This window comes from Somniosus microcephalus, chromosome 11, assembly GCF_052327205.1.
Source record: "Somniosus microcephalus isolate GS21.2 chromosome 11, FLI_Smic_1.0, whole genome shotgun sequence".
In the NCBI taxonomy this organism is placed as follows: domain Eukaryota; kingdom Metazoa; phylum Chordata; class Chondrichthyes; order Squaliformes; family Somniosidae; genus Somniosus; species Somniosus microcephalus.
In genome coordinates, this window is record NC_140997.1 from 91,782,064 (window position 1) to 91,806,320 (window position 24,257).

The 24,257-nt window shown below is 44.1% G+C and overlaps 1 protein-coding gene across 7 annotated transcripts in view; it reads right to left on the reverse strand.

Annotated features, from left to right (window-relative positions):
- The window catches only part of tbc1d24 (TBC1 domain family, member 24), a 59,397-nt gene that overhangs the window by 20,306 nt on the left and 14,834 nt on the right, over positions 1 to 24,257 (reverse strand). For 5 of the 7 annotated variants that reach the window (XM_086000992.1, XM_086000993.1, XM_086000994.1 and 2 more), the window contains exons 2-7: positions 16,702 to 17,745; positions 11,902 to 12,060; positions 10,805 to 10,868; positions 9,228 to 9,323; positions 6,435 to 6,699; positions 1,941 to 5,987 (exon numbers count right to left, since the gene is read on the reverse strand). In XM_086000992.1, the coding sequence (XP_085857118.1) occupies positions 5,833 to 5,987; positions 6,435 to 6,699; positions 9,228 to 9,323; positions 10,805 to 10,868; positions 11,902 to 12,060; positions 16,702 to 17,690 (1,728 nt within the window). In that variant the 5' untranslated portion in view covers positions 17,691 to 17,745 and the 3' untranslated portion in view covers positions 1,941 to 5,832. Of the gene's footprint in view, positions 1 to 1,940; positions 5,988 to 6,434; positions 6,700 to 9,227; positions 9,324 to 10,804; positions 10,869 to 11,901; positions 12,061 to 16,701; positions 17,746 to 17,994; positions 18,139 to 24,257 lie in introns of those variants that run through there. The other 2 variants (XM_086000991.1, XM_086000996.1) reach the window with 2 other exon arrangements.

The following is a 24,257-nucleotide window of genomic DNA, read 5'->3' on the forward strand; positions in this document are numbered from 1 at the left end:
CCTAAAGGCCCCTTTACCACAAGATTATTGACTAACCCAGACAGTCCCGGGGAGGCGAGGCCGGGGCCCCAGACAGTCCCGGGGAGGCGAGGCCGGGGCCCCAGACAGTCCCGGGGAGGCGAGGCCGGGGCCACAGACAGTCCCGGGGAGGCGAGGCCGGGGCCCCAGACAGTCCCGGGGAGGCGAGGCCGGGGCTCCAGACAGTCCCGGGGAGGCGAGGCCGGGGCTCCAGACAGGCCCGGGGAGGCGAGGCCAGGGCTCTGGCTATGAATATCCAGTGGCATACTCGTGGGGTGTGGGAGCAAATAAAACCCTCCCGCTGTATAGGACTAACTCCCCTGTCGGCTGGGATAAAGCTGGTCACAGCCATGGAAGGTGTATTCATCTGTCAGGCTGTTAATGAGCCTGTAAGTCCTTCCTCTACTTCACACTAAGGGAAGAGTGCGAAGAGACAAAAACAAAATGTGGAACAAGCATTCCCATCGTTTGGTCTGTATGGCTCAACCTTTGCCACTTGAGCTAGCAGGAGAGCATCAATTATTCTTGAACACATTTTTCCCCCTGCATCTCCCGAAGGTGCAGATGTATCCTGGGGTACGGTTTCCTCTCAAGCGCGTGGCCATTCTTCCTGTCTGATCCATGTATGCACCTCACCGAGTGTTGCCAGGTAACAGCCTCAGGATAAAAGGGTAGGCCATTCAGGACTGAGATGAGAAGAAATTTTCTTCAGAGGGTGGTGAATCTTTGGAATTCTCTACCCCAGAGGGCTGTGGAGGCTCAGTCATTGGGTATGTTCAAAACAGAAGTCAACAGATTTCTGACTAGTAAAGGCATCAAGGGATATGGCGATAGGGCCGGTGAATGGAGTTGAGGCAGAAGATCAGCCATGATCTTATTGAATGGCGGAGCAGGCTCGAAGGGCCGAATGGCCCACTCCTGCTCCTATTTCTTATGTTCTTATTGAAGTGCCAGACTGCTGCGTATAACCATGAAGCCTCAGTCTTTGCCCTCAGTACTGATGCAGCTGGCCAGGGCATGTGCAACAACACAATGGCAAAGATCATCACGCATGTGACAATAAAGGTCCACTGGGTGGTGCTGCAGAACCTCTGGGTGGAACCAGAATAGAAACATCCTCCAGGAACCTCAGCCAGCAGTCCCACAGCACACCTCCAATGCCACTGGATAGACCGCTACAGAAAACCACTGCAAGACCCACTCGATCAAACCTCGTCCCACCCGCTGCTGAGCGATGGTTTCATGGGCACCAGCCTGTGTCTGGGACCTCACCCAAACGGCGAGTCTTCAGCCGTGTGCCCAGTGAGTTTAACCATTCACAACACTAAACATTGATCTCGCAGAAGGAGCAGTCGGACTGTAGCAGTAAATTCTCAAGTCACTTTTTATTGTTGTAGACAAATTTCAAAAATTGTGCGCACTTTATTGTTGCACGGTCAACTTCAACACTGGCGTACGACAAGTTTGCTCTTTAAATATGTAACCTATTCTACACATGAACACACTTAAGACTGGGGTAGTTTCAAGCATCTACCCATTTTCACTAGGGCCGAGACACTAACTGGTCAGGTAGGTTGAGGAGTTCACTCAGCAGAAGCACAGCTCGTGGCCGCGATACTCAAGTTAATGGCGGCACTGTACAAATCTGACATTTGACAACTGCCTGAAGAGTTTGAAGCTGCCTCGATCCGGCAATGTTGTGGCCAAATGCTGCCTTCACCGGGGTCTGGCAAGCTCCTCAATGTCCCCTGCTCATGCGGTCACCTGGGGACAGGGCATCTCCCAATGCTGGCTTACCCCAAGCGATGGCCTGCCAAGTGATAGCACACTGCATTGCAGATTCTCGGAACCGAGCTCTGATCAGCAGAATCTGAAACTAGTCAAACCCGATCCACCCGCACAGTGACACAATGTAAACAGGGCACACTGGATATGCACTTTATTTCAGTGGCACTTTAAAGATCACCTCAGGTCACCTTGCCACAAGATTGATTCCAGCTCGGCTGAAATGGCATCTGAATAGAGTTCAATTGCAACATTATACAGTGTACAAGCACTATCACAGCTCTCACACTTAGGGATCAGAACACAAGTCAAACAACAAATTAAGGGGGAAGAAAAACATAGATCTGGTCTGAAATATATACAGGACATTCACAGATTACATCTTAAAGTGATACAGTAATTGTAGAAGAAAGATATGCTTTAATTACATTCCTTTAAAATAAACAGACAATCCATTTCTGGCAGGAGCTTTAGCCTCTATAGCCTGGTGGGATGGCAGGTTATGTTACCACTGGTTGAGCCGGTTTTACCTTTCACTTAGGTTGTGGGCCGCCCAGAGGTGACCAGTTTGTGTTGTTCCGCCCCTTGTGTAGGGGGCTCCATAAACGAAGACTGCGCCCCCCTCACCTGGGTCTCTTGTGCTGGCACGGTGAGCTTGAGCACTTGTGCGTGAGAGCAGTCAACGCTGTAATGTCACTGCAACATTCCGCTAACGGCTAAGCCGGCTCGGCGCTATCACAGCACAAAGGGAGCTTGGAGCACCAGCAGATCAGGAACCCCAAGGAAAGGTGGGTCACAGCTGCCAGCGGTTGTACCTTAATATTCCATAGTAACAACAGCACAAGTCAACAGTACTGCAATTATGTGACAGCACCTTCAGACTGCTAAAGGTTTCAGCGCCTCTTAATTCAAGACTAAACCTTTGCTCACCGGCTTAACAAATTACATGGTTTCCACACAATACTTAAATAAACTACGAGTTTGTTATTACATGCAGCATCTACACAATACAACACTCATCTCAACCTTAGGCCACTTTAACAATAGTACTGGACTCGAATGAACCACAAATACAAAGTTGCATTGCACATCACACTTACATAGAGATATTTACAATGGCTCGATAGTAACTGAACCAACTGTAGTCCCAATTTTCCCAGACACCGTGCTGTGTGGCCACTGCTATTGCAGAAACAGTCCCACTCCTGACATTCTGCTGGCAGCTGGGTAGCGTGGACACAGATACACAGCGAACAGCCCACACCAACGCACGGTTTCAACTTCCTTATGTTGACTGGTTTCTAAAGATATGGTTCACTGATTTTAACAAACAATATTGCACTTATACAAAATGAGGCCTTTCCTAAGGTAGACACCAACTGCACTGTCCCAGAGCTCCGAAAATTCAGGACCTCAACTGGAGATCTTGGAATGATTTTATGATTATTCAACTTAAAACCCTGAGCAATAAACACTCCGCCAATTCAAACTGTTCTCTCTACAAGACAAGACTTCAGCTCTGAAATATGAACCCAACACTCCGTAAACTTCAGATGTACCAATTTGAAACTCTTCACACACAAAAAAAAAAAAAAAAAACTGGTGATGGGAGCTCTTTAGTCTCAAGACCTCTGGTTTAGCACAGTGACCAGAAACAGCAGTTTATGCAGTGCTGCCCCCCACAAGCCTCAAGAGGCCCAAATGAAGCAATGCTTGCGTTGAGGTCTGTTCGTTCTTTGCCCAAGGCTGGTGACCCTAGCAAGCTGCCGTTCTCTTCACTGAATCCGACTTCATGTATTGAAGTGCAAGTCAGCCCGTAATGCAGCCTCAATTATATATCGCTTTCATTGATTTTCATGACCATTTGACTCTGTGTCCAGTCTGTACAGGTTTTTATCAGTTACTGCATTGCTCTATTTTTGATCTTTGGCAATGTAGGTTAGATTTTTACTCCATTTCTACGCATACAGGGTCAAGCTTAAAGACGCTGGATGTGCAGTTTTTGCCCAGGAATTATGGTACCTAGTGAGCAGTTTTTCATGGACTGCAATCCAATGACACAAGGTCCACGAGGCACTGCAAGTGAATCACTCGCTAATAGAGACAAACACGTAGCCCTGAAATCGTGCTCAGTCAATATGAGTGTACAAATGTGCGAGCATGTTTGGAGAACATTCCTCTATCCACTGTTTTATTGGAGTCTTTAATCCGTTTATTGTAAACGGGCTAACTCTTCCATTAAAATAGTGGACAATGTAATTTCCCCACATGTACAAACTCTTTAAAGAGTAATTTCATGGCCAGTGGTTCTTAACAACTTGTTATATTTGACATCGACGAATTTTCTAGAATTGATGAGGGTACTGGAATTTTTAAACTGCAAATAGGAAAAGCAATTTACACACGTAAACTTCACTCTGAACTGACCTCTTTTTATAAAAATTTAAATAAAAAAATTGGTAAAACTCAAGATCCTTTTGAAGTTGGCCAAAGGTATATCTGTGCACCCTAAACATTTGGTATCCCGAGTGCAATAAAGGATTTACCCACTTGAAGGTGCAGCTCACACTTTGCTCCACCTGGCCAGGTCCAGCAAGTTTCCAAACTAACATGGACCTTTCATGGTTGAGATATGGGGTGTGGGGATAAGGGGGGTGCGAGGATGTGCTGGGTGGGGCTACGCGGTGCGGGGACAGGCGGTGTCTATTGCATGTAAACGAACAAGCAGCTGCTCTTGAGAGTTTAGTATCAACACCGAGAACTGCATTTCATACTTAAAAAACAAAATGATATACACTTCTAAAATACTGTGAAAGAAATCCTTGATGGTTGTGCACACTCCTGCAATTCCACTAAACATTTAGCATTTTTAAAATCACGTTGAAGACATGCAATGTCAGGTTCCGAGGCAGTAACTGGGCCATACAGGCCAGAAGTGCCAAGTTCATTCCCCACCAGTGATAGATTAGCTGACCCCAGCCAGGACAGCAGCAGGCTGCTAAAATTGGCCGTCAGGAGAGGAGAGGGGGGAAAAAAATTGGACCGGGTTCCCTCTCCTGATTGATACTCAGTGACTGCTCCTTAAGATGGAATCTCTACATCTATCCAGGTGTTGGAGGGTTGACCAAGCTGGCCGAGGGCAGTAACTGGTGTATAGAGAGAACAGGTTTAGTTTGAAGCAAGCAAAGAAAGATCCGTCAAACTGCTACCTCCACAGAGAGTCTATGCCTGAAATAAGATAGTGAGCCATTAAGAGAAAGATGGGTAGCCTGTTCTGCCAATTACATTTTGCCTGAAAAAGAGCAATGTAAAGCAATACTGAAATAATAAGAAAATAGAACAGCCTCTGGGAGCTGGGCAACAGTCTGTACACAGAGCTGACCCAATTCGATCAAAACAAACTCTTCTTGTAATGATGTGTATAAATGAAGCTCCTTTGTCAGTCAGTTTCCCCCCAAACAGTGGCATCATTCCAACTATAGGAGCTAAGTTCAGTCTTTGCTACAACGCAGACTTCACTGAAACAGACTCCGGGATCATCAGCGCCAAAGCTCTGCGTTATAATCCAATAGTGTGCAGTGTCACACAAGAACCTAATTTCCCATCGCAACGCGATAAACTTAATCAAGCTTTTAAAAATAAAATAAAAATAGTATTAGAAAGGCAGACTAGTACTCAGTATTATAACAAATATTGAGCTACTTCACAGCACACTATAGCATCCTTACCGAGGGGCCAGCATTGGATCCACGTAGCTGAAACATTTGCTACAGCTAGGTTCATGATAAATGGAACTGGCATAAAGTCACAAACATACATATGGTACAATCAGTTCTGGTTGCTGCCTCCTCTCCTAGGGCCGTTTCATTTTCCTACACCCGACGGCCTGATGGTCCGAGGTAAAAATAATATTGTACTAAGAGAAACAAGGAGCCCCATCTTAGCAGGAATCCAGCTCACTGGGTAGACGCCAGACCCTGACCAAAAGAGGACGGTGTGCTCGAGACAGAGTACAACTGAACAATGTCTTCAATTGGGCATGACGTCCTGGAAGCCCCACACTTCCAGCACACTAATCTGGAAAGTTTCCGAGCACAGAGGAAGATTGTCAAAGGTACTGGAGCGTCCTGTCGTGCCGTGGTTCAGGTTCTCATCGATGTACAATGCAGGGCAGCCGCCACCACCTGGTGGAAAGGTTACAGCAACACTTAGTTCTAATTTACTGACAAATTTACAAAGTTAAATGCAACAGGCGTCTTGCTTTTCCTATGTAAACAGGTGAGCAGTTTTTGGTTTGTGGGGGGTGGGCGCGGTCAGTGAGGAGAGAGAAGCAGGAGGAAAGGATGTCATTTCATGCACTTCAAGAATTATCACCTCTAATGGCACATTCCACGTGCTAACAATCCTTTGTGTGAAAAAATCCTTGGCGGGCAGCATAGAGTGAGAGCCCACAGACTTGAGCCTCACTTGCTTATCTCAACCACCTTCCTGTACAGGAGGTACATGGCCCAGTGAGGTCTGGGCAGGAACAAGATTATTTAAAGGCTGCTTTTAGTGACACCAACCAGTATAATTAACAAGATTTTGCATTGGCAAAATAAAATTGCTCCGATCACTTCGGCTTCACTCACCAACTATAATGGATTCCGCACTTCCAGCCATGAACATCGAAGTAGCTTTGGATGTCAAGTTGAAGTGACGTGTGGCAAGGAAGGGTGATAATCTGACTGAGGGATCTTCGGTCGAAGTAAGCAAACCCTGCTCCTGGGGGGACTCTGTATCCAGGATACCAGGCTGCTGTGGTGACTCTGGGCAAGCATCTAGAGCATTTTTAGGAGTTTCTAGCTCTGGATGTTTAATGATAACCCATTCATATCGCTCCATTTCAGGCTGTAGCTAGAAGTAACAAAAATAAAAACCGCATACATTTCAGATACAAGAGGCACTCTCCTAAGCAGCATTTAGTCATGGCTGGCAAACCAGTTTCTTTATAACTGTACTGGCGAGTCGCAATTGCCACTATTTCTGTTAATGCTAGAAGACAGAAAAATGGCTTTTGGATATTTGAAAAAGGGCTTAGCATAGGTACAAGTCTGCTATATGCACTTGAACAAGGCTTCAAAGACCAGCAGTATGAAACCCAGGGTGTATATTGGTTTCAAAGCACATTCAAACTATTCTGTCTCCAGTCCTCCAATAGATGTCTAGGAAAGACTAACTGTACTAATTTGCAGTACACAAGATTTAATTGAGATTTGAATTTCTGGCATTCTCATTAAAGAACAAACTCTATATAGCTCTACAATCCCTCATAGCTCCTAAAGTGCTTCACAGCCAATGTGTTGCAATGTATGGAAATTACAGGTGCATTCGCATTCCCTTGTGTAATGCTCTTGGATAAAACCACAACAGGGGCTTCTATATTACACTAATCCAGGTTATAGCTACATGATCCACCCCCTCCAAAAATACTATTTATTGTAGAAAGCCACTTAACCAATGAAAGATCTGTTCCTTTTGTCAAACCTCAACTCTATTTTCTGCAGCAGAGTGAGAGGGGTGTAAAACATGCCCAAGGATCACTAGTGGAAAGCTTTGCCAAAAGCCTTACTGCCAATCATTAGGTTAGGCCAGAACTTTAAAGGTGATGGATAGCTTGAAAGTTAACAGCAGCTGCTATATTTTGATAAACTAGAGATGGCATCATTTGGGGAGAGAACACTTCTCGCTCTGAGGCAGCTCTATCCCATGGTACTGTATGTCAAAGAACTATGGCTATTTTGACCAGAAAGGAGCTACAAAAATTTGATTAGCCCACCAATAATATCTAGTATTCAGCAAATGAGTGATCAGAGAGAGGAAATACATATAGGAAATCATAAGAACAAAAGAAATAGGAGCAGGAGTAGGCCATTTGGCCCTTCGAGCCTGCTCCACCATTCAATATCATGGCTGATCTTCTAACTCATCTCCTTTCCTGCATTATGCCCATATCCCTTGATTCCCTGAATATTCAAAAATCTATCGCTCTCTGTCTTGAATATACTCAACGACTGAGCCTCCACAGCTCTCTGGGGTAGAGAATTCCAAAGATTCAACACCCTTTGAGTGAAGAAATTTCTCCTCATCTCAGTCCTAAATGGCCGACCCCTTATTCTGAGACTGTGACCCCTGGTTCTGGACTCCCCAGTCAGGTGAAACATCCTCCCTGCATCTACCCTGTCAAACCCTGTAAGAATTTTGTATGTTTCAATGAGATCACCTCTCATTCTTCTAAACGCCAGAGAATATAGGCCTAGTCTACGCAATCTCTCCTCATAGGACAAACCCCCAGCCCAGAAACCAGTCTGGTGAACCTTTGTTGCACTCCCTCTCCTTCCTTAGGTAAGGAGACCAAAACTGTACACAATACTCCAGGTGTGGTCTCACCAGGGCCCTATATAATTGCAGTAAGACATCTTTACTCTTATACTCAAATCCTCTTGTAATAAAGGTCAACATACCATTTGCTTTCCTAATTCTTGATGTACCTGCTTGTTAACTTTCAGTGATTCATGTACAAGGACACCCAGGTCCCTCTGAACACCAACATTTCCCAATCTCTCACCATTTAAAAAACTCTGCTTTTCTATTTTTCCCTACCAAACTGGATAACTTCACATTTCTCCACATTATATTCCATTTGCCATGTTCTTGCCCACTCACTTAGCCTGTCTATGTCCCCTTGAAGCCTCCTTGCATCCTCCTCACAACTTACATTCCCACCCAGCTTTGTAATATATCCAAGTTTGCTGATGATACATTTGGTCCCTTCATCCAAATCATTGATGTAGATTGTGAATAGCGGAGGCCCAAGCACCGATCCTTGCGGTACCCCACTAGTTACAGTCTGCCAACCCGAAAATGACCCGTTTATTCCTACTTTCTGTCCATTAACCAATCCTCAATCCATGCTAGTATATTGCCCCCAATCCCATGAGCCCTAATTTTGTTTAATAGCCTCGTGTGGCACCTTATCGAAAGCCTTCTGAAAATCCAAATACACCACATCCGCTGGTTTCCCCTCATCTATTCTGCTAGTTACAACCTCAAAAAACTAACAGATTTGTCAAACACGGTTTCCCTTTCATAAATTCGTGTTGACGCTGCCCAATCCTATTATTATTTTCTAAATGCTCTGTTACCATGTCCTTAATAATAGATTCTATAAGGACAGTCTGTTCTTTAGGAACAGGCCATTTCCAGAGCACATGTTCACAGGCTGTGATAAAACCAATTTATGCACAATTCTGCTTTAGTGAGCCCTCGCTGTTTGTCACAGTGCCATTAACGTGCCAAAGCTAGGTCAGCATAAATTTCTGGCCTTTCAAGAGCAAGCAGCCAGAGACAATGCAATATTAGCCAAAAGAAACCATCAACAGTACCTTGAACACGAAACATTCCCCCGTGCCAAAATAACTCAGCGCCTTTCCTCCTCGCCTTCGCTCTCTCCAATCTGTTGAAAGGTAGGCGCCACAGACCTGTTAAAAGTAAGGACATTGAGAGAGTTTCAGGCAGAAGACAACCTTGGACCCACCTAGTCACAGTACTCCTTTGGTGCACTTCTAATGACCCCGAATCCCTTTTGTTGACAAGAACCTGTCTAGTTCTTCTTGAAACCCTTCAAGGTTTCTTGTTACATCCCCCATAGCGTTAATCTGTTCCACATACTTAGCACCCTTTTAATTAACAAGTTCCTCCTACATTTCCTTATTTTCTTTTCTTGTCCTTAATTTGTAAATATGATCCCTTGTGCCTAAATTCTGTACACAGCAGAAAAACTTACTTGGATCCAATTTGTCCAAACCTTCCATAATTTTAAACACTTCTATCATATCCCTTTTCAATCTTCTCTTTCTAAGAGAGAAAGGACCCAGGATAGACAATCTTTCCTCATGCGTCATTCCCTCAAGTTCTGGAATCAACATTGTAACATGACTTCAACGTGTAGGTCTACTGACTCAAAACACATACACTAACTTTGTGGTACCTTAAAACTGCATGGGATGGACTAGCCTGATCGCTATTGTCATGATTTCTGAGATCACCACGTTGAAGCACCTGCTTCCTGGTCCAAAGCAGCATTTTACTTCCTAGATTCCAAACTGACCAATGCTGGAAGTCATCATTTGTTAGTTTATTAAGGATGTCAATGGCAAAAGTGGTGTTTAATAGCAAAGGGTTTTGCTGCAACCATAACCTGGCGATAGGTAGAACACTTAAATTCTGCATGTGATCAACAGCATTGTGTGAATGTGAAAACTAGGTCCTGAACCCTGACGGAGACTGGAAGCATTTCAGTTACCGGCGTATCTGAGAATGAGCTGGACGAGGCAGGGCAGGTTGGACAGTCAGCTGATCCGGCTCCAAGGTTCTGGGGTTCTAACAGGCTTTCTAATTCTTCCCCTATCTCATGGCGTCCCCTGCCCCAAGCATCATTCAGGCGCCCTTCCCCACTATGTTTGCCAGTTTTCCACCAATTTCTATCTTCCGCAGAGATGTTCATCTGTCTGCCCCAATACCCGTTCTCCGATCTGATCCTTCAGACTCCTGATATTCATATCCATGACCTTTCCTGGTGTAAATTCCATGACCTACTGTCGGACCTGGCCATCTCTGCCAATATTGGCCATGAATAGGCTCTTACAGGTTCTCCTTGGGTTAGTCTTCATCAAATTTCTCATATCTACTGTCATAGTATAGAAGGTCTTTCAAGGTAACTGTTAATAGTCAAACACCTGGAGTAAGGTTACAATTAAGATCTTGTCCCTAAATTGGTTGGACTGATATTTCTCTCCTGCTGTGTGGACCTTTCCTTTTTTTGCTGTTTGTACTTGTTTGGGTTTTCTCTGCCACCCACACTCATTGTAGCTATTGCTCTCTGCAATTCAAAAATAAATCAAAGGTGCATCCAATTATAACCCTGAAAGTGTTTTCTGACTGTGTTAAACATGCAACCTACTTCGGCCTCGATCGTTTTGATGAGAACGATGGTTGGTTCATAGCCCTCACAGCGAGCATAAAATCTGAAACAAAACGTAGCATATTTAACATTTTGGACAAAACTGTGCTTTAATTTTGTGATCCTCAGGGTGAAACGTACACACCGGAGAATGTTACCACTTCTGTTGGCCTCGTGCACCCAAAGACAAGATGCAGCATACAGATCCCACGAATCCAACAAGGTGTCTCAGCAAACCTATTGTAAGCATTTCAAATGGCAGTCCCTAACATCCTAGGCTACTGATGCTGTGGAAACCTTCCTGTTTACAATGTGGCGTAGATCCCACAGCACTGGAGTGACAAACCGAGTTTGAAGCTCACAATTCATTGTTTCATTACTGGTTGCAATGGCTGGGGAAGCTCGGTAGAGACCAGCAATTCAGAAATCACATTACCTGCCTGTACGAGCAGGCTGCGGCAGTCAGAAAACAGAGGCGGAAATCTTAACCAAAAGGCAGCACCTCCAGCACTCCCTCAATACTGCACTGAAGTGTCAGCTTAGGTTATGGTCTTGAGTTCTAGATTGGGGCTTGAGCTCACAATCTTCTGATTCAGAGACGAGAGCGCCTTCTCTTCTTGGTCACTTTCACAGCTCTCATACCTGGAGTCCTGCACCAAGTACATTTTAATCTAACAAATAAAATACTGTGTGGTACTCCAGGAGTGAGTCAGAACAGGGGTCTGCAAAAGTCAGAGGAAGGAGGAGGAGGAGGAGGAGGAGGAGGAGACGACGACGACGACGACGACGAGGTGCCCCCCGGCCCCGCATTTACATAGCAGTTCCCATTATAAATGTGGACATGGGAATTGATAATGGGAAAAGTTGACAAGTTCATGCAGATTTTTAATAAGTTATATAAACAGATCTTTCTTCCATTTATGACTTCAGTATTAGTGAGTTATGGAGCCTTTACTTGTAGGACATAGTATTCAACAACTTCCTGCACAGTATCCTTGGTCACTCGCCGAGGCTTGTGATTACAAGGAGGAAACAATAGTTTGTTGTTTGAATGTAATGAAGTTGTACAAAATCTTCGAACCCTTCATCTACTTTACCTGTTCAGGCTATACCCATGGTCCAAAGTAGTGAAAATCAACACCGGTTGGCAAAGGGCAAATCGTTCTGGGATCCAGGACCAAATCTCTCTCATCTCCTTTGCACTGACAATATCAGATTTGAAGTTTTCCACATTGACTGCTAGATGAACATTGTGTCTGCAGGAAATTCACAAAAAGGTCAACAAAATACAAAGGAGTGGATCAGAACCTTCAATTAATATATACTGCCTTTCAGATGTGATATTAAAAGGAAGCAGAGAGCAGTCTGGTGACTCAATCATATTTACATTTTAAGTGGAGTAAAACAGTTAAAGGCCACATGGTACCCATTGTGTTGCGTACAAGACAAACTCCAAGAATCGGCCACACCACCAATGTACAGGCATTTCAGAGCAGGACACTTGTAGCAACACCTAAATGGAAATTGTGCTGAAAACTTAAGCTATTGCAGAAATTCTGTACCTGCGCAACAAACTGGAGAACTATGCCTTTAAGGGTTGAGCCCCTTTAATACAGACTTTGTTTGATATCAATCTCCACATTTCTACCAAGTTAACTTGGAGGATATAAAGATGGGAGTGGTGGTTTAATCGAGAATATAAACAACAGCCTCTGCTTTCAATGACATCAAGCCAAATGACCTGCAACTGTATCAGGTCAAATGCATAAATTGGTTCCTACATCCTATTTAAATTATATGCTCTGTTTCACTGCATCAAGTTTAAAATTTAATGTTACTTTGACATTCTTAACCTGGCAGTACATAGCTACGCTGCTTCCGCAAGGGAGCTTTACACCAGTGGCTGACGTATGTACAATGTGGGGTCTTGGCAAATGGAAGAGGAGAAATAAAAGACCCCAAATGGCTAATGTTATTCTCGTGCAATGCATGCTATTACTCTCACTCTCTGAAGTTCTGATGATTTGTTTGTGCCTGCACTTTGTTGTTTTCACCCATTTCCCCTCTACCCCCCTCTCAAATTTCCACACGTGCCTTTGCAATAGCGCCACATACTGCAGCCACTGGTGTAAGCTCCCTTGCAGAGGCAGCTGAGCTTTGTTCAACTATCTCTTTCCCCGTTTTGCCAACTCAAGATCAGCAGATAGTCAAGAGCTGCCGTGGCAAATGAGGGGCTGCTAGAAAAACTTACAAGGCACTGCTTTAAGATAACGCCTTTGTCGAGACTGGATTTGCATGGTCCCACTGGACTGTGGCTGGTACCTAGGGAAATCATCATGAAAATAGTGGTACAAAGTGCTCTCTGCATAATGGTCTTATGCACCCAATTCAGACACATTGGGCCGACAGCCATGGCATCTTACCAAGGCACTGAGTATATGTTGGCTTTCAGAGTGTTAGGCGGGGGAGGGGAGAAGAAAGAAATGGTTGAACGAACTTATACAATGGTCACACTTCCATAAATTTTTTCAGGTGCGAGAACTTGGACAAGTCATATTCAGAATAGTGCCAGTTAATGCTCCACAGAAAAGGACGAGTTGTCTCGGAGTACCGGCAGTGTAAAAATAGCTTGGGAGCAGTGGCCCTGTGACAGGCAATGGTGAAGCAGCATGATGGTACTGAAGATTTTGTATGCTTGCAATACAAAAGAACACAAAACAACTAGAAATTTATAACTGAGCAGTTGTTAGCACCACACTGCACTACCATCCCCAATTTAACCCCCCCGATACCCAAACCTTTTCACATCAGGAATATACAAGGTATTTTCCTCATTTTGCATGATCACCAAAGACCCATGTGAATGAGCTCACTTTGCAGGAAGAGTCACTGGGGATCAGAGGTGGGGACCCCAACCAATTTGGGGTTTTTTCTCCTTCCTACCTCAGGGGCACGGAGGTCAATTGTAGTTCCCTTCCCCCTCCCCTCACCACAAATTACCAGCCCAGCTGATCAAGTCAGCCATCCAGCGATTGAACATGGGCCTCTCAGCCTGAATTGCCCAGTAACACACTAGGCAGTACATTTGGATTTCTGCTGCACTAAACCGTTAACACTTATTTTGCAAACCTTTGCCAAGTACCAAGTGGATGGGCAGGGGTGGGGCAAGGTTGAAAGAGAACTGCACTCCCAATGCAAAACTGTGCTTCAACCCACACAGATCCCAAGTTTTGTGAAGAAATTTCTTTCTGTAGCCTACCTTTGTCTGTAAATCGGACATGGAGGACGTAGTTTAACAGGAACAAATTTGGATGTCATAAAGAACACAGACATAATGAAGAAGGAAAAAAAAAGAAAGCAATCAGTGCAATTCCCACATCCCAGAGAGAAAGAGCAAGCTTCTAGCCACAAAACACAAGAATGTTAGCGACAACGTGCTCAGCATCTAAATAAAATCACCATCATTTAAGCAGTACCTGCTCTGGCTCTGTGCACAATAAGGGTTCCCATGGAACAGTTCTGACAACTCGCAACAAAGCCAATATTTCATTATATTTAAAAAGAAATTATATTTACTTTTGGCGTTACCCAATTTTATTTTATTCTGTCTTTGCACCGTGAGCAATTTTAACCTTGGAACCTTTCTGATGTGACTGTTCAATGATCGACGACGATGTGAAAACCATCACAATCCCACTGGGGGATGGTGCCGTGCCCAGGTTATTTGAGAACCCTAAAATCTCTCAATTTTTATGCGCCGAAGGTCCATCGTTACAGTTTTAACACCAGTTTTACATTCAATGAAGTACATTAATATAAAAGGTCCAAGTTCGGCTTCGCAAAGCAGGACCTCCTCCGTAGGTCTCTTCTGAAAAAAGCTGAGGCAAGATCGCAATTACACCCCCACTCCAACCTGCATTCTTTAACTAGTCTGCTAAGGAACAGCATGTGTTTAACAGACTGTTTAAAAGAAAGCAAATGTTCCTGTGAATCAGTCACTTCCTTTCCAAAATTAACCAATAAAATCCCACAACAAACAGAGGGACTCAAACCATGCTGGGAAAGAACAAAAGAAAAATCCCACGATAAGGTAGTCTCGCCTTCTGATGATACAAGTGCGCTGACTCTCAAACTGGAAGAGTGGGATATCTCCCAACACCTCCCCCCATTATGTCACTACACCAACAGGCTCCATCCCTATCAAAAAGGCAGGGGGAGAAAAGCAGGATGCAGAGAATTCTAGCTTCTGCATTTACCAATCCCCTTTCTTTCTCCAGTTAAGGTGGTACCCCTGCCGGCAGAGTGACAGGAATCAGAGGGAAAGTATAGGCATGATGCAGGCCATGTGGAGGGCAAGTCACAATGTGCTGAACAGTAGGACAATTCTTTGTTTCAATAGCTCTCACTTGCTCTGCTACTAATCTGCCCACACACGGTATAGCAAGGCATCGAAACCAAAGTTTGAACCCAAGAGCACAGCACGGGCTGGTGTCAGGTGTAAGTGCACTGGGTAAGCATGCATTAGGAGCATATAGTGCAGTAATATATTCAGAGGGCCATGAATTAATTAAATGTAAAACTAATTGAGTTTGTGACTAATTCCAGCCAACAGTTGAGGCGTGATCTAATCTGCCGTTACCTACACTTTCCTAATAGTCACATGTTACATTTGCTTTTGTTACCTGTTCAGTCACCTGTTATTTTTATGGAATATAGTTCAAATGAAAAACAGATGGCCAATAGTTACCAGTTATAACACATTCTGAAAGCTGTGTTTTGTGAAAAAGTCGGAACATAATTTGCTTTAAACTATTTAGTTGATAACCCAAATTGCAGTTAACAACACCAACAATGCCTGAAACTACTCCTTTAAATGACAGAATTTGACTAACTGTGCACAGAGCCAGTGCACATGGGTCACCAAGAGAAAAATGTCTGCGCATGATTCATTTACACAAACACCACACACATTGAGCAAAGCGATTTATAATGTGACTGCCATTAACCTGCATCGTTCTGTGCTAAAAACCTACAACGGGGCCAGGTGAAAGTCACAGCACACCACCAAAGCCTGGGTCTGAATTGAATCCACATTGATGTGATGATAAAGTCACCACTCTGCTGGCTGAAAACGACACTATGTGTTTAGAGTTTAGGGCAGTCTCGAGCTATCTCCCAGTGCACACAGATGCACAGCTTAAAACTGCTCACACTTGTTACCCAAACGCCAGATGAAGAAAAAGTATTTTTCATTTTTCCCGCACTTAACTCTAAAAGCAGAGCAGGCTCATCAGTTTTGAACTAACCTTTCAGAAGCTAAATATGGCAAAGTGTGAAGCATGAAGTTTCATTTCAATTCATTTTGTCCTGTCCTTTGGGGGTTGCTGCAGCCAGTGCCAAGGGCTGCTTCAATCCACTTGAGGCAGCCACGAGGAGGTGTACAAACACAACTGAAGGCGACACAGCGTCAGGGCTCCCCCTCCACGGGAAGTAGCTCGACCTCACTCGGCACCTGGACAAGGTTGTCACTGGGTGCAGCCGAGGCAACATGACACAGAAAACATAAGTGAACAAACTTAATGAGGCAGGAATTGAAAGTCAACATCATTGTACAACCGGGGCTGTAGTTCCACCAGTTTCTCTGCAGAGTGCCTTATATTTAACAGCACTGTAGTTTCATACAAAACCTCCAAGATTATGTTTTTGAATGATTTGTCAGTCTTCAATAAATGGCTAAGGATAAAGGCTAGAATTCCCTTCCAGCTCCCCGTAAATCAAAATCAACTGACAGAAAATTCTGTCTAAAAGGTGTTAAGGAAAAGAGAATGCTTGTTTTATTGCTAAAGGAGATTCCAGGTTGAAAATATTTTAGTGCTGCAATAAACCAGGGTACATACCTCTTTTGATTTACAGTGATGCCTTTTTGCTTCAGCGCTTTTTCATTGGCATCTCGGAGCAAACGGATCTCCTTCCTGGAGAAGAGGCGGATAGAAAACGCTTTCTCCAACAGCTTCTCGACCGGGATATGCTCAGCAATGCCTTGGACGAAGCTGTGGATATCAGCTCGAATGTCGGCAGATTTCTCGGGCGGTCCGGTTCTGATTTTCCGGAAGAACTTGAGGAGAGCCAGCGCGACCCTGTACAGTACCTTAAACCCTTCGACAAAAAAGATATCCAACACGCGGGCTGCGTAGTTAAAGGGCAGGTCTCCAAACAACCACCGCAGCCAATCCGAGTAAACCTCCAGCACGTCCTCCGAGGCGCTCACTATCAACTTGTGAGCACCCTGGCAGTATTTGTTGGCCAGGTCTCCGAAGGTCATGCAGGAGGATTCGTAGGCCAGGAAGGTTTGGTCTACAAAATGCTTTGTACGGTCGTTGCAGGCTAAGAGCCGGCACACTTTCTCGAAGCAGTCCGCTTCGTCTGCGCTGTAGTGCAGGAGCAGCGCCACGATAGCCGGCAGCACAGGACAGAAGGAGATGTCTGGAAACTGGTTGGAAATACACACCATGATCTTCCTAACTGCACTAATCCCATCCGCGTTCAGACAATAGTTCGGGATGGCACTGCCATCCACAAATTCTGGCAACGATAACGTGGAGGCGTTCCTTTTCCCAGCGATTTTTCCGACAATATCCTTATACACCTCAGCGTCAGGAGTCACTGTTCTGCAGGGGACCGCTTTGATGATTTGCTCGTAGATTTTGCCTCTTAGAGAGTGGCTCTTTGCCCAGTAACCTTGTCTAGCATACTGTTTTAGCAAGTTGCCATCTATGCAAGATGGCACCACAGGACTAACTTTCTCCAGGCCAGTCATCTTGTCCCAGGCCACGAACCGGCCACACCACATGTCAGACATAGCCGAAGAGTTCACCGATTCTTCCATTTCAAAACTTGAGAGGGGGGGCAGATTCTATCTTCAAGGGTCACCCATGTTTTCACTGTTGGACAAAACAAAATCACAAATTAGCATTTCACACCCATTACAGCTTTAACATCTAAAAGTATGCACACGATAAACAGAGGACAAGTCACTGACTGCAGGAATATGGATTGAATACTCAAATAGGAGGGGACAGCATTCCAAGAGAGAATCAAAGGGATAAAGGATTAGGGCACAGGCAGGAGGAGACAATTGGCATGCAGGACATGACCTTAAGCAGCAGGAAACTGTACATATGCCAAATAACCTTTACTCTGTCCTGTATTTGCTGGTTGCTCTACATTTGAAAATGACTGGGGTTCCAGAACGGTCACATTTCTTCCCTCTGCCTGACCTGTTCATGCCCTTTTGAAGGCAAGGTCCCCAAAACAGCACAGTACATTGGGATGACCTACACAAGGAAAACAAAAGAAAAGAACTTGTATTTCGATAGCGCCTTTCACATCATCAGTGAGAGACATTAAACCAAGGCCCCAGCTTCCCGCTCGGGTGGAAGCAAAAGATCCCATGGCACTATTCTGAAGAGCAAGGGCTTTTCCTGGTGTCTCGGCCAACATTCCTTCTCTCAACAGCATAAACAGATTATCTGATTATTCGTTCATTTGCTGTTAGTGGGACCTTGATGTTCTCAAATTGGCTGCCATGTTTGCCCAAGAAACAGTGACTGCACTTCAAAAATAATCCATTAGTTTCAACGCAATTTGGAACATCCTAAGGAGGTGATACAATATCATTCATCTTTTACAGCAGGCATCCCATCTCAGCGGACCCACCCGGGTGTGACATTGAGATATGGAAAGGCACTTTCCCCAGAAGTACGAACGGCAACTGAATGAAGATGCAGGTAAATTTATGGTGCAAACATCAATTCTTCCTCCTTAAATTCTTTGCTTTTAAAATTTGTTTTTGTCAGAATACTTTTTAATGTTCTGAATAAGTTGGTAATAGTTTGATCAGTCCAGAGATCAATATACTCCATTTAGAAAGCTCCTAGGAAGATATGTTTGCCCAACAAAAAAAACGACAAACAGTTGGCAAGATCCCAATTGTTCCTTTTTAACCAAAATCTTGTGTGGTTTTGTGAGCTGTTAAAACAAAGGCAAGCAACGCTGCTGCTGTGGTTGTTGTTTCAGAGTTACGTTTCAAGAGGCGAGTGTTGATGAAGTTACATCACCCGTGAGTGTTTATGGGTCAACACGATGTGTACAAATTACACAGGCTGGAACAACTGGCAATATCTGGAGATCTTTATTTCAGACAATTACCTTCAATGCAGTATAAATAAACTGGTGTTAAACATTAAGCTCATTAACCTCTAGGTCATAGCACCAAAGGTATTGACAGCACATCTCCAAGTAGCAAAGCTATTTCAGTTTGGAAGACAAGTTTAAAAGCAATCACTTGAACTCATCCCTTTTGTATTTCCATTACTGTAGATTCATGGAGTTTAAACTTCAAGGTTGCAAGTTCTGTGTGACCTTGTGATCCAACTGCAAATATATAATTTCTGTGTTTAAAAATGTAAAGTTGAATGGAAGCAGCTTATATTGCATGCTCTGGGAGTACTTCTGCAATGGGTTTGCTCTGACATTTCTAGCAGCAGGCACAAGCTTTCACTGTGCCACTCCGTTTACTAAACACCAGCGATGGTCTTGGAAAAAGATATAACCATGCCCTTTCAAACAGCAAGCGTTTGTTTTGGCTTTTGCCCTCTCCAGTTGTCTCCCCATCTCTGCAGAAGGTGCCGACTTATGCTGGGTTCTGCTCACGGGCACCCTCCAGTATCCAGTCCACAAGCCCAGTCCTCCTGTGTACACCTACGACAGTTAGTGTTGGCAGATTGATTGTGGAGGGCATCATGCCATCTGAAACCTGTGATCACCCAACGTCCATCTGTGCACACTTTGCAGGCTCTGTAATCGAGAGCAGGAACCCTGGCCGATTCCACCCCACGCGCCCAGAACACTGAAACCAAGTGCAGCTCTCCCAAATACTAGTCCAGTTTTAGTGGGAGGATCTTAGCTAGAATCGCTTGGTGCTAATGCTATATTACAGTGCTTCTGCTCAAAGGTAGCCTCAGCTTCAATGTGGTGCTGGTGACTGGCAGCATAGACTCCCCTCAGGTGGCCCTTCCCCATACCACCAGAAGAACACGGCGACAGCAACCAAATTTCCAACATTGGCATGGTTTAAAGTCACAAATAGGCAAAACTTTCAACTTAACCACACAGGGCAGCTTTTAGATTGTTGGCTGATAAACAATCTTCTGAAAGTCCATGGACAAAAACTTTGCAATTACCATTTGGAAGGAACTTTGTAGAAGTAGTAGTTCGCCTTTTGCTGTTGGTACTCTGAAATCCACAGCCCAGCACTCTGGCAGGCTCACATTGTGGAACCACTTCAGAAACAATTCTGCCAGACAAGTCAGTTTCCCACAGGCAGCCCTTAATCAAACCTGCCTATAAATGGTGTGCCCATTCTTTCACAGACATGGGGCCAGGAGTGTGCGGTTCCTGTGGAAAGGAGTCAGTCATGCAGGACTCCTGTTAACTTCCAAGCAATGCCAGTATCTGCTTAGCAGCCGAGTGGCCTGGCGCCCATTTACGCACAATAGGATTACTTGTGTAAGATCGATCCTTGGTAATGAGATAGGAATAGGAACCCCTTGGTTGAAAAGTCAAATACCAAACAACTGGGCCACAAAAGCTCATTCCACAAATAAACTCCATACTGCATTAGATGCTTGAAGTGCTACAGTGCACATTTCAGTAATGTAGTTACTTTAATCTGATAACACAATAAACTCAAAAAGTGTAGCACGAGGGCTGGTGCACACATCAGTCTTTACACTAGGCATTTGAGTAGCACAAGATTGCTTGTTTGCGTGCCAGTTCCACAGCCAAGTTCACGGGTTCTAAACTCCACCCTCCGTAAACTTCAGCTCATCTAAACTCTGTATGCTATCCCACACCAAACTCCGCTCGCCCATCACCACTGTCCTTGCTGATCTACACTGGTGCCCAGGCCCCAACACCTCAAATTTTAATTTCTCATGTTTAAATTCGATCATGTCCTCAACCCTTCCTATCTCTAACCTCCTTCAGCCCTACAACCACCCCTTGAACTTTCATTTCCTCTCTCTCTCTCGTGCTTTCCACCCCACTCCACCCCCAACATACCTTTATAAAGAAGAAACACATTGAAGTGTTGAAACATCCAAGCTGATTAACAAGAGAGACCATAAAATAGGTTGAGGGTGGGTAAGACAGAAGACCACGTAAGCCAATCATGATCAGTTATACATTTGGTCACTAGGACCATGCGGAAGCAGTCACCAGTACAGCGTCAATGATGGAAGAAAATAAGTTGGATTTTAATTAAGGGAAGTTTTAAGAAAAGAATATACAAAATAAAAATCAAAGGCAATAGCAAGAGCTTGCACTGTAGCAGAGTCTGTGGTGTCAGGAATGTCCCATTGTCAGTGTTTTCGTTCAATGCTTTCCTCATTCTCAAACTATATATGGGAGCTTATTTGGCACATCATACACCATGACAGGAGCTGAACGAGTTATGATCCAATTCAACAGGACATGCTGTACCTCTCCCACAGAAAGCCGAGGTAGGTCAACCCTACTTAGACATAGAGAATGCTAACAAAGTTGTATTTTGAAAGCTATGCAATAGAATGCATATCCAATCTGGAATTATCAGCAATCTGTGCGGACTGCAGAACAAAAAACAATGCCAAAGTACAACATAAATCACATTTAAAAAAATTCTTGGGTTGCGGTTGGTCTTTATTGCCCATCCCTAGTTGCCCCCCCGAGAAGGTGGTGGTGAGACGCCTTTTTGAACTGCTGCAGTCCATATGGTGAAGGTACTCCCACAGTGCTGGTAGTGAGGAAGTTCCAGGATTTTGACCCAGCGACGATGAAGGAACGACGATATATGTCCAAGTCAGGAAGATATGCGACTTAAGAGGCATGATGGTGGATAGGCAATGGCTAACATTTAAGGAACTAATGCATGAATTGCAACAGTTATACATTCCTTTCTGGCACAAAAATACAAAAAGGAAAAGTGGCCAACCATGGCTAACAAAAGAAATTAAGGATAGTACTAGATCCAAAGAGGAGTCATATAAAGTTGCCAGAAAAAGCAGCAAGCCTGAGGATTGGGAGCAGTTTAGAGTTCAGCAAAAAAGGCCCAAGAGATTGATTAAGAGGGGAAAAATAGAGTAGGAGAGCAAACTTTCAAGGAACATAAAAGTCGATTGTAAAAGCTTTTACAAGTATGTAAAAAGAAAAAGATTAGTGAAGACAAATGTAGGTCCCTTACAGTCAGAAACAGGAGAATTTATAATGGGGAACAAGGAAATGGCAGAGCAATTAAACAAATACTTTGGTTCTGTCTTCACAGAAGAGGACACAAATAACTTCCCAGAAATGCTAGGGAACCAAGGGTCTAGTGAGCAGAAATTAAAGGAAATTAGTAAAAAAAAAAAAAAAAAGTGCTGGAGAAATTAATGGGACTGAAAGCCAATAAATCCCCAGGACCTGATAATCTGCATCCCAGAGTACTAAAAGAGGTAGCCATGGAAATAGTGGATGCAGTGGTTGTCATCTTCCAAAATTCTATAGATTATGGAACAGTTCCTGCAGATTGGAGGGTGGCAAATGTAACCCCACTATTTAAAAAAAGGAGGGAAGAGAGAAAACTGGGAACTACAGCCTAACGTCAGTAGTAGGGAAAATGCTAGAGTCTATTATAAAGGATGTGATAACAGGACACTTAGAAAATATCAACGGGATTAGACAAAGTCAACATAGATTTATGAAAGGGAAATCATGTTTGACAAACCTACTGGAGTTTTCTGAGAATGTAACTGGTAGAATAGATAAGGGAGAACCAGTGGATGTGGTGTGTTTGGACTTTCAGAAGGCCTTTGATAAAGTCCCACATAAGAGGTTAGTGTGCAAAATTAAAGCACATGGGATTGGGGGTAATATACTGGCATGGATTGAAAATTGGTTAACAGGAAACAGAGAGTAGGAATAAATGGGTCTTTTTTGGGGTGGCAGGCAGTGACTAGTGGGGTACCGCAGGAATCAGTGCTTGGTCCCCAGCTATTCACAACATATATCAATGATTTGGATGAGGGAACCAAATGGAATATTTCCAAGTTTGCTGACGACACAAAACTAGGCGGGATTATGAGTTGTGAGGATGATGCAAAGAGGCTTCAAGGCGATTTAGACAAGTTGAGTGAGTGGGCAAATATATGGCAGATGCAGTATAACGTGGATAAATGTGAAGTTATCCACTTCGGTAGGAAAAACAGAAAGGTAGAGTATTATTTAAATGGCGATAGACTGGAAAATGCTGATGTACAAAGGGACCTGGGTGTCCTTGTACACCAGTCACTGAAAGCAAACATGCAGGTGCAGCAAGCAGTTAGGAAGGCAAATGGTATGTTGGCCTTCATTGCAAGAGGATTTGAGTACAGGAGCAAGGATGTTTTACTACAGTTATACAGGACCTTGGTGAGTCCACACCTGAGTACTGTGTTCAGTTTTGGTCTCCTTACCTAAGAAAGGATATACTTGCGATAGAGGGAGTGCAGCGAAGGTTCACCAGACTAATTCCTGGAATGGCAGGACTGTCGTATGAGGAGAGATTGGGTCGACTAGGCCTGTATTCACTAGAGTTTAGAAGAATGAGAGGGGATCTCATTGAAACGTATAAAATTCTGACAGGGCTATACAGACTGGATGCAGGGAGGATGTTTCCCCTGGCTGGGGGATTTAGAACGAGGGGTCACAGTCTCAGGATACGGGGTAGGACATTGAGGACTCAGATGAGGAGAAATTTCTTAACTCAGAGGGTGGTGAACCTGTGGAATTCTCTACCACAGAAGGCTTTGGAAGCCAAGTCACTGAATATATTTAAGAAGGAGATAGATATATTTCTAGACACAAAAGGCATGAAGGGGTATGGGAAGAGAGCAGGAATATGGTATTGAGTTAGAGGATCAGCCATGATCACATTGAATGGTGGAGCAGGCTCAAAGGGCCGAATGGCCTACTCCTGCTCCTATTTTTCTATGTTTCTATTAGAGGTGATGGCGTTCCCATGCAACTGCCGCCCTTCCTTCTGGGTATTGGAGGTCACGAGTTTAGGAGGTGCTGTCAAAGAAGCCTTGGTGAGTTGCTGCAGTGCATCCTGTAGATAGTATACACTGCAGCTGGTGGTGGGTGATGGTGCTAGAATCGATGACCTAAACATTGAGCTCAGCTTCTAACAAAGCCATGACAAAGCAATCAGTTTGAACTGTCCGATCAAGAAAATAATGCTCAGTGAAAGCATGTTTACCTCAGGTAACTGCTTTGCAAATACAGAGGGCTGCTCTTAATGCTTTAATTAGTCCAACTATTTTAATTAGTCAAACTTTGGATGGCTCCTGACCAGCAAACAAATGAGGTAATTGTTGTTTAGTGCTGGATTTCCAAG